The 10992-nt window shown below is 43.5% G+C and overlaps 1 protein-coding gene across 3 annotated transcripts in view; it reads right to left on the reverse strand.

The window, feature by feature from the left end:
• REPS2 (RALBP1 associated Eps domain containing 2) overlaps positions 1 to 5943 on the reverse strand; it is a 94895-nt gene extending 88952 nt beyond the window's left edge. For all 3 annotated transcript variants that reach the window (XM_027638193.1, XM_027638201.1, XM_027638183.1), the window contains exon 1: positions 5693 to 5943. In XM_027638193.1, coding sequence (XP_027493994.1) covers positions 5693 to 5920 — 228 coding nt within the window. In that variant the 5' untranslated portion in view covers positions 5921 to 5943. The remainder of the gene's footprint in view (positions 1 to 5692) is intronic.
• Positions 5944 to 10992: the final 5049 nt, after the last annotated feature.

Raw genomic sequence — 10992 nt, forward strand, 5'->3', positions numbered from 1 at the left:
GAAGGGGTTATATTAAGTGTTTAGTGAACCCCACTGCACTTACGTAAGTCCCATAACAAAACCACTTACTTAAAACATAAAAATGAAACCTGTTCTTCATCATTCGTGCTTCATACTAAACAACCTCTCACGAAGAAAGCTACTCTTTATGCAAATGGAACTTTTTTCTCCATCCCTCTTGCAGAGTTATTTTAAATCACTGGCACAGCAATGCATTATTTACTTGGAAAATGGAATAATTAATTGACACTTGGCTGTTATGCGGGTTAATTACTGAAGGCTGCAGGCCCTGACCAGGCTAATTCTGACCACCCTATTGGATACCTGTAACAAGCAGGTCTAAGAGTCTCTGGTTTTACAGTGTGAAACACACTTGGGAAGGAACGGCTCCTACAAATCACTTACTGTGTATCTCAATGCTGAGGCACTCAAAACTTCTAATCTTGAAGCAGAGATTATGAAGTGATAGTTTAAATGCTAAAAAATAGTTTAAAGATGTACTAGGACCTCAATTTTTTATTATTTTTTTTTTTTGGAACACATCAAGATTGCTTCAGGTGAATCTTTACCTTTTACCTTGTTACAGTTTATAAATTTTTTTAATAATACTACTACTATGGTTTTTGCATATGGGTTATTCATTTTCCTACTTTCATAAACATAAGTTTGCTTGTAACTCTAGAAAGGCAATGACACCTTAGGAGATTGTGGCCAGAAGTACTGATTCTGAAATATCAGTTTTCCTTTCCTCTTGCTGCATCACTTACATAAAGTTGTAACCTGCTTTTGTTTCTTCCTGGCTCAAAGATGTCAGTAGGATGCCACTTCTCTCTAACACCAGTTTTTGATGGACCTGCTGTTCAGTCAGCTAAATCACACTGCCAGCACTACCATAATGCCACATTCTGTCAACGGCTACAACAGAGTGAATTTTATCTTTGGTAAAGTACCATTAAATCCAGATTTTCTTCACTTAAACAGCTCGTACTGTAACTGCCACAGTTCTTGTTCTTTTCTTCCTGTTTGAGGCAGAAAGTTAATCCCACCCCAGCTATCACGTAGGTAGTAATTTATCCTTATGGAATTGAAAAGAAAAATTATATAGAAAACCAATCCTTACTGGCATTTTTCCAAAGAAATATCAACTTAATTTTTTTTTTAAGTCTATTCTCACTTCTCCTTTTTGAACACAGAAATACAGTTAAACTGCAGAGTTGTAACTATAGAGACAAGGCACAATAAACACAAATTAACTCAAGAAGCCTGGGGAAGAAAGGCACGATCGTTGGTCTGTGTTCCCTATTCACACAGTGCTGGAAGGAGAGTCCCAGCTAAAAAATGCAGTGCCTGTACAGCTCCAGTATCACACAATTAGTACTTGTCATCCTCAGAGCTCAAAATAACACTGTGCAGTGTGTTCATCTGCAGAGGAAAGAACACATTTTATTAAGAAAATCGGATCTCTGTGCTGATAGTGCCACATCCACAAATAAGAATAAGGTTTATAAAGCTGAGAATTAAAGATAACATCAGACAACCAAGCAAGAATTAATCAAATAAGTCAGAAACTAATGAAAAGAAATAAGCATTTAAGTGTAAATCTTGAGTCCAATTCTGCTCCTTAATTTCTTAGGATGAAATATTCAGAGACCACAGGAATATCAACAAACAGTAAAACTAGCACAAGGTACCTTTTCTTTGCTGATCAGTGGGCACTGACTCGGCAATACACTATTTTATCTGAAATCCCTGCAGATATCACCCCGTTGGTACCCGTAACAAATGCACTTTGGGGTCCCAGACGCAGGAGCAGAGGCTGGAAGGCTGTATGCACTCACTGGCAGCCAATTTCAAAAGAGGGTCAAGAATCAACTGCGCAAATTGAGACAAGGCAAACCAGCCATTGTCAGCACCTGCAGCATATCAGACAGTGTGGAGTATTGACATTTCAATGCACTCAAGGAGCATAACCAAACAGATTCTTCCAAGGAATGCGCCGGAAACCCCAGAGGGAGTTTGCCCTCCTGGGCACACAAACCCGTTGTTGTCATCTACTGATGGCCATCAGCAGTGCCTCCTGCCCTGAGCTGCCCTCACCCATCCCTCTAAGAAGGGCTACCAACACTGATCTATGTGACAAAGTATGCTGTGGGATCACCTTCACTTCAGTGATATTTTTGTGCCCCAGTGACTTTAAAACAGTTTTTTTTCCAAATTTATTTTTTAATTTGCATAAATTCAGTTCTTGAGGCATAGGGAACACCATCTTCAACCTGACCAACATGGATGTGCGTATATATATATATATATATATATACACACAGCTGATGCTGTTGAGTTTCTTCTAATTCTGACAGTCTACAGAACTGCATGGTGAATGACTAGTCTGCTCTTTCCTGCTTCTACATAAATATTGTAAAAAATAAAAATAAAAACAACCCCAGCACAGATCTTTCAGGCAAGAAATTATAGACATTTTAAAGAGTTACTTTAAAAGCCCCTAGTAAAAGATCTTGCCACAGGCTTTGTGCAAGTCTAAATAAAATCTTTTTAATCATACAATATAGCCAGCCAAAGACTTTCAGTACACTGGGGAAGTATGATTATACAGTCCACAAAAACCATGCCATCCTGTCCCTGTCATGCCCTTCTCTGCCCTGTGAAGTGTCTGACATTTTTAAGTTTAGTGCTAACTTGAACCTTTTTTCCTGGACTAACTCTTGACAAGTTCATTGTTCAATCTCGGCTCTAAGTGAAATCGGTACAACCTCTGCTGTACCCTATTGCTCAGCAGAATTGCTGGCTTTAATGAGCCTGGATGTGATGAATCTATGTTCAATCACCTCATTCTTAGCAAGGCCCAGGACTCTCAGGTGCACACCATCTGCTCCTACCGACTCGACTGCTCTTGGATTTTTTTCCATTTATTTCAGCATTTCCTCTTCTGGCACATGCTCTCACATTCCCTACCTGCTCTCTGTTACCCAGCCTCTTTCATCTATATAACTTCGCAGATTAAGCCAAGTAGCCTTTAAAGCAAACCCAACCCTTGTCTGTTCACTGGGAGTGCATGCCACTGCTTTTCCCACAGGAACTGACATACTCAACAGCAGCACTCCAGCCAGGATGCACCACCAGATTTTTGTCTAGACAGCAAACCCTGCCATTACAGTTAAGGAACGTAGAAGGAGATTTCCCATGATGCTTACAAGAAATCTCAATCAAAGACTGCATAAGAAAAGGCCGCTTCTTTCTTGAAGAGTCATCCCACTTATTACAGAAGTACAACTGAAGACAACAGCACAGGTTTGAGAGTGCTATGGCACTAAATGCCAGTTCTGGAAGCATTCTGATCTGCAAAACCACTCCTCAATGAATGCCTTGAGAATAAAAAGCTGTAAATTGCACATTGCTTACAAAACCATCCATAGCTGCCTCTTGTTATAGGCCATGCAAGGGCCAGGGAAAGGTGTTAAGTACCTTCTGGACTGTGCAAGCTCTGCTTAGCAGAAATCCAGAACTGGTTTCCAATTCAAATCTCCCTATTTCTGACATGAACAAACTCAGCATGACCATTTCTCAGTCAGTCAGTAGGGATGCCTTTACGTGAAGCACTGACAGATGGTGATTTTAAAAAGTATTAAAAAAACCAAACAAACAAAAACCCAAACTTTCATAGTCAACAATTATTTCAAAGAAAACACATTATCTTAAACCAAACGACCTGCCTCTGCCTAAAAGAAGTGTTTCCTGTACTAACAGAAAACATACACCATGAACTTCTGTACCCTGCTCCTATAACTGTTACAATAGTACAATTTTTTAAAGAGAAAATATTAAATTGCATCTTCGGAGGATAATAAAAAGTACCAGAAAAATATCTTAAACAATGTTGTGGGATTTTCCCTATCAAAACACCCACCTTTCCTTTTTTTTTTTTTTTTTAAATTCATTACATTTTTTCTTACATCTCAGTAAACATAAGAATACCTGGCTGCAGTGGGTTTTGAGGACAGGCACTCCAGCCACAGAGCAGAATGCCAGTGTGATTAGTGCTGTATAAACAAGAGGGGGAGGGATGGAAGAAGGAAGAGAAACAGACCCAGATCCCACAGGCCTTATTATCTAAATATTCCTGAAGCCAATTACAGGCTTGTTTCCCAGTAATGTTCTCTTCACAGCATAAATATACCTGGAAATAATTTTAAAAACAAAAAAACCCACCCCACCATTTCCAGGCTTACGTCACACATTATAATCAAAATGACCCCAAAAACAGACTATGATAATAACATGATCATAAGTTTCACTTAAATGACAGGGTAAGAAACCTCATAGTGGAAATAAGAGGGTTCTTTCATACTTCTTTGGAAAATGAAATAACTGTGCCATAGCAAGTTTCTTAAATATGCCTTCTTATTCGAAATCCTCTCTGCAAAAGACCCACTCTTGGTGCTAGATCTATGTGAAATCACTACTTTCACCACTCAAAATTCACCTGCAAGACCAAGGTCACAGTGTGGCTCACTATAAGGTAGTAATAGTGCTTGGTAAGATTTTAGTTTTAGTGATCTGGTAAAGGGCACAAGCAAGAAGAAAAACATCCTTGAAATACCACAATTTTTGTTCAGGTTCATATTGTGTAATATGAATTCATATAGGCCATTAAGAGGTGGCCAAACAGCTATCAGGAAAGCAGTAAATGAGATAAGTACCCTCAGGCGGTGCCCAGGTACAACTATACATCAGTTCCACTTCAACATAACTTTTTTCTGCTTGATAACTAAAAGCTACTGAAGAACAGGATTCCTGTAAATAAATAAAATAAATTAATAAACAGGAATATCCCGTCTCTGTTCAGTTTATTGTCAGAAGTATTACGCAACTGCAGTGCATTAGTCAAATTACTAATCCGCAGGTGGAGAAAACAAGTCTGATTCTTCCCTGTCCCTGGAAAATGGCTGGCACAAGCCATCTCCCACCCCGAACAAGCTTCTCCTCAAAACTAGGAGGGTTCTGCCTCACAGCCCCTGTTGAGGACCACTTCTGTGGCTCTGCTGCTCTGATGGGGCGAGACCCTCGCACTTCGCACCTTGATGTGTTCGTGCTCAAAAACTGGCATAAAACCCGCAGCATCATTTTAACCTACAGATTTTTTTTTTCCACTGAAACAACACGCAGAAAAAAAAAATAATATCAGAGTTAAACCAAGAGTTTAACACATCTCACGTCCTTACAACTCTGCGGACACAACTGCTTTTATAACTTTTTAGGGTCCTTTTGAGGAAGGCGACGGCAGCAGCCACCTGACCGGGAGAGCCCGCACTCAGCGCCCGGGGCTCACGGTGCCCGGCCCGGCACAGGGCAAGCACCAGCGGCACGGGGTGCCCCTCACCACCCGCACCGGCACCCGGAGCGGGGAACCGCACGGATGCCGCACACCAGCACTGTCAGCAGCCCGACTGGAGGGAGAAAGCGGGCACGGCGCAGCCCCAGCAGGGAGGAAACCTGCCCGGGGAGGGGACCCTCGTCCCGGCCCCGCGGGCAGCGCAGGGGCACCGGCCCGCCCGCAGCCCCCAACTTTGCGGTGCAGGTAGCGCCAGCCCCTGTCCCGCAGCGCTGCGGGAGCGGGTCCCGTCCGGCACCCCCCCAAACCACCCGCAGCTCCGGGGGGAGCTGGAGCCGGACCCACCTGGTGCAGAGTGTCCGGGGGCAGCTGGGAGGCCCGGAACAGCTCGCCCACGCTGCTGCCCCCGGCGGCCGCCTCGGGGGGCGGGCAGCACCGCGAGAAGAGCTCGGAGTAGCGCTGCTGCTCGGTCTCGCTCAGGGGCAGGAGCAGACCCCCGGTGCCAGCAGCAGCAGCAGCAGCAGCAGCGGCGGTGGCAGCGGCGCTGGATCCCCCCGCCGGCCCCTGCTCCATGGCGGGGCGGCGCAGGCAGAGCCGCGGCGGGGCAGCGGGTGCCGCGCCGCCGGGGTAGCGGAGCGAGGAGACGGGCGGGGGGCCGGAGGTGTGGCGGGGGCCGGGGGCGGTGCCGCTCTGCGGAGGGGAAGGTGCAGTCCCCGCCCGGTGAGCGCCGCGGCGGCTCCGCAGTGCCCCGGCCGCTGCCGCCGGCCCCGCCTCTGCCCTCCCCGCGGCCCCGCCCGGCGGCCAAACCCCGCCAGCCCCGCTGGGCTTCACCCTCGTGCCCCGCCGCGGGACCCAGCTCAGAGGGCTGAGGAGCACGCAGATTTCTCCCAAGATCGTGGAATCGCAGAATGGCTTCGGTTGGAAGAGACTTGAAAGAGCAACTCTTTCCAACCCCCCTGCCATGGGCAGGGACATTTCCCACTAGACCGGGTTGCTCAGTGCCCCTCCAGCCTGGCCTTGAACACTTCCAGGGATGGGGCATCCCTCTCCAGCAGTGTTTGCAAAGTACCGCCTGCTGCTGAAGGTGCCGCTGCGGTAAGGAAATGCCATAATGTGATACCCTGAAGTGAACCCCAGTGGATTGGCCATGACGGTGTGACAGAGAAGCATCTCACTATGTTCTCCGTAATCTCTGCTTTAACATGAAGGGCAAAGAGCCCCTTGTTCGTGAGACGGGATTCCCCGTCAGCAGTGATGCTGTAAATGTTTCCTTTACAGGTCGAGCAACACCTTAAAAGTCAGGCAGGTCACGACTGAGGCGGAAGGCCTCTAAGTCAGGAAGTTGGTTGTGTGGCTCACCCTGGTTTTCGGAGCCTTTCTTCCTAGCAGTTCTTTGGGGAATTTCAAGGAATAAGCTAATCAAACTGAAGGTGGTCCTTGCAAATATCTGTGACCTGCTGAAGAGTCAACAGTTTTTCTTCACAGCAGCTTTGGTGCTAAGATGTGGCTTGGCCAAGGAGAGATCAGATGACCTGCTATTTGCTTTCAGGTTTGTACCATTAGCAATGGGTGGCTATTGTTGCACATGTTCCTCAACACAAAACCAGTTGGGAAGTCAATGTGGTTTAATTTTATAGGCATATTTACTGTTAATTCTGAAAAAACATAAACTCCATATATAATAACATTATTACATAACATTTTTACTAGAAAATAGGAGGTTAGGGTTATTTCCATTAAAATTGCCATCAGTTTAATTTATGGTCTGTAAAGTCAAAAAAATAATTACCAGTTCATCACCTCTGTCCTTGGTAACCAAAACCATTATCTGTTTTTTAAATCTTTTCTTGAACTACTTTTATCTTCTCCACATCATGCATCTGTGCCTCCTTCTCACCTGCACAAAACATGCAAACTTTAGTTCCTCTAATCAGAAATTAAGATCTGTGCCTGCCTTCTTAGTGTGTGGAATGCTGAATGGGTTGTTAGATGCAGTTATTAGCAGGTGAATAATTGGTGCTCATATTAAAGGATGGAGTGTTGTGGAGAAATCTGTTACTTTAGGGACAGTAGATTGTCATGATATTTTCTTATTTTAAAACATATTGTTTCAAAGGAGGGCCAAGACTATTCCAGCAACTGAATCTTGTACCCCAACTTAAGTATCTGTAGCAGTTCAGAAAAATTATGGGTCCTCTTGAGAAGGCTCTACAGAGCAGAGAGTGAATGACCTCTCCACTGCAAGGTTTGTCTCCTGGAGAGTCACAAGATGTCACCGGCCTTTTTCTGTATCTTCAGTCAGGTATAAGGTACTGCTCAGAGGAGATGGTACCAGCCATGTGGAAAGGATGGAGGGCTCTACCTAACTGTTGCCATATTTAACTGTATGACTCTCATGATAATAGACTAATCTTCAAATTAGCTTATGAAAGAACAGCTGTCTTCCAGCTGAACTTGAACAGGAGAGATGTTATCTTAACAAGCAAATGGAAATGCTGTCAACAATTTGTGCTAATTGTGCATTTTCCTGTGCCTGAAGATGTTCATTGATAACTGACCAGCTCAATGCTCGCAATGCTCATTTCTCATCACAATAAATACTCCCTTTGCCAACCCTTCAGCAGACATTATTTGACCTTTGTTGATGTGTCAGCCTTGATTCTTCAAAGTTTTTCTAAGGCGGACCATGGCAGGAAGATTTTGGAAACACACACTGTTCCAGAACACAATAGTCTCTCTCACCAGCCACACCTCTTACTGCAAACACACAAAGCTGCTTTTTTTTTTCCTTTGGACAATTTTCTCTTCTTCCTTGACCTTTAAAACTTGCATTCCACTCTCCGTACAGCCCACTCTCATCAGAAATGACACAGTGGCTGTGTCCACAACCAGTCTACCCCAGTGTTGCAATCTCTACCATGTGTCGTCTACAAGATATGACAGAAGTGAACCTCCTCAAGCGGAGGGAGGAGGCAGGGAAATCCATGCCTCTTATTTCCGCAAAATAAGCGTGAGCTTTTAGGTGTAACAAGGTGTGAGCTGACCACCCTCTGGGCATGAGCACACCCTTGGGCAATACAGGGTTAGGGTTTGAATTGCAGGCGTCCTTCAGCACTCAGCAGTGCCAACCACACCGATGTACTCTGCTGCATCCAATGCTTACAGGGAGCTTTAAACCAGCCCATGTGCCAAAGCCACTTTCTGTACAGTCCAGCGTGCCTTGTGCAATGGTATTGACGACCCTTGCGTGCTTCTCGTGAGGGTACATTAGTTCAGAGTAAGAGGCACTTCATGATAACAAAAGCCATACAAGTATAGTAGGAAGAAAGATTCAACCTTCCTGTTTACATGGAAGTTGTGATATCATTACAGGTTACAAAGCTTCCCTATAACTAAGAAATGCTACATGTCAGTAAATCAAAACAATTCAAGTATTTATTTTTTGCTGGAAAAAATAAAGTCAGTAATGTAAACTGGATTGTAATCTAACTTATCAAACTATGGTTTAGATCTGTGTGTGGTCCTCTTTGTCTCCCCACTCAACAAATAACGCAGTGACTTACTCTGAACTCAGCCAGCAGCAGTCCTGCAAACAATTGTGTGATCGGGGTGGGAGGGAGACCAAGGTCATGGTAAAAAAAAAAAAAAAACAAAAACCCAAACCAAAAAAACCCCACAAAACAAAAATAAATACTACTCCCAAAGATATGCTAGTGGGAATAGTAGTAAAATGTATGATAGGTATACATATTACATATTTTATTCAGGATACAAATTGGTATAAATTGTCATGTATAATATGACATAATACATAATCTCCAGTAAAAAGTTCCTCCCAATATTTTAGTATTTAGGAGATCCTGGGAATTTTTACTTGAGCAGTACAACCAAAGACTAGTCACTTAAATTCATGTGTTATTTCACTAGTCTTAGGGTTTAGAACATGTCAGATTTGTTCTGGCCCAAAAGACATGAGATCTGGCTGGCAGCTGCTTCCCATTGACAGTGGAAACACTGCACATATCGCCAAGTAAAGCTTTGGAAACACATGCAAATGGTTGGCTGGAAAACTGTGATTTAGCTTTTCCCAACCCAGCTCAAGTGAATCTCACCCATTGTTCCTCATAACAATTCTTTTTATTTACCTTTGTTGCAAAATCAAAGAAGACTTTGATGACAAGCAACTGGTGGGGCAGGTTTCCTGGCCATGGTATCAGGCATGCTTGGACTATAATTCACAAGCTTGTCATTTTGTGTATAGATTCAGCATGTGAAGACTCTTATTATTCTTTGCATTGCTGCTTGCATGAAGATATTCCATCTCTAAGAAAACAGGAAAAATGCTTAGTGAACTGTAAAATTTCATTCCCTGTTCTCCAGCTTGTTAAGATCTTTAATGCATGAAAACTCCTGAGAAATTGTTAGTTTTCTAGCTCTGACCAGTAATTGTTTTCATAATTTAGATGGCATCATAGGTGAAAACTGCCTTCTCTGTGCACGTTGTGGAAGACACAGTTCCTGACAGGTTTTTCTCTGTAAGCAACTGAGTACGTAATAGAGAATTAGAGTTGGTGTCATGAAATAGTGGAAAAATATCCATACATTAATTAGTTGTGAGGGGAGGGAAGGAGGACCACACAGAGATCTAAACTATACTTTCATAAGTCAAATTTTCACCCACTTTACATGACTGATATTATTTTTTCTAGTAAACAATAAATACTTTAATCGTTTTGATTTACTGGTATGTACAGTTTCTTACGCTGTCTCCGTACAATCCTAAACATCCACTGGTCAGATTATGTGACTAATACATCTGTTCTAGAACAGGCAGAAATCACAAGTATAGAGACCATGTTGCTGAGAACACACCTGCACTGGGCAGGGCACGTCTCCAGGATGAAGGACCACCGCCTCTCTAAGATCTTGCTTTATGGTGAACTTGCCACCGACTGCCGCAAGAGAGGAGCCCTGAAGAGAAGATACAAGGACTGTCTGAAACAACATCTCAGCCTTGGCCATACTGATCATCATAACTGATCTACTCTGGCCTCCAATTGGGAGGTCTGGAGACACACCATCTATAACGCTGCTGCTTCTTTTGAGAACGCATGCAGGATCACTGTAGAGGAGAAAAGATAACGCGGAAAGAATCGTGTCTTGCCGACATCATCCAAGGAGTCTTTCTGCTGGGCCTTTTGCAACCAGACTTGTCTGTCTCCCATTCGCCTTTTTAGCCACCAGTGCGCTTGTAGCAAATGTGGGTAGAGCCCTTCCCAAATCTTCGTTCACGAAGCCTAGCCATGATGACAGTTTCTTAGTTCCAGGAAAGTTTTGTAACTTAAACTGATATCACAACTAGTTGTATTTAGAAGGGTCTTTTTATAAAGTCCTTTCATAAAGATTAATGCATTTAATGTGAGCTTAAATGGCATAAGGCAAAGCCCATGCACACATCTTTGGAAGAGCAAGGATAAAAATAGTACACTGCTTTTTAGGTAAAATTCCAGGAAAGTACAGCCTGATTTCCATCACAGTCCCTGGCAGTTTATTTCCTTTAAAATAATGGCTTCATGTGAAATTGGGAAAAAAAATTAGGTGCATGTTTGTTATTTTTTTAGTTTTATTTTTGAAATATTATCCAC

This window comes from Corapipo altera, unplaced genomic scaffold (assembly GCF_003945725.1).
Source record: "Corapipo altera isolate COAL_440 unplaced genomic scaffold, ASM394572v1 0, whole genome shotgun sequence".
In the NCBI taxonomy this organism is placed as follows: domain Eukaryota; kingdom Metazoa; phylum Chordata; class Aves; order Passeriformes; family Pipridae; genus Corapipo; species Corapipo altera.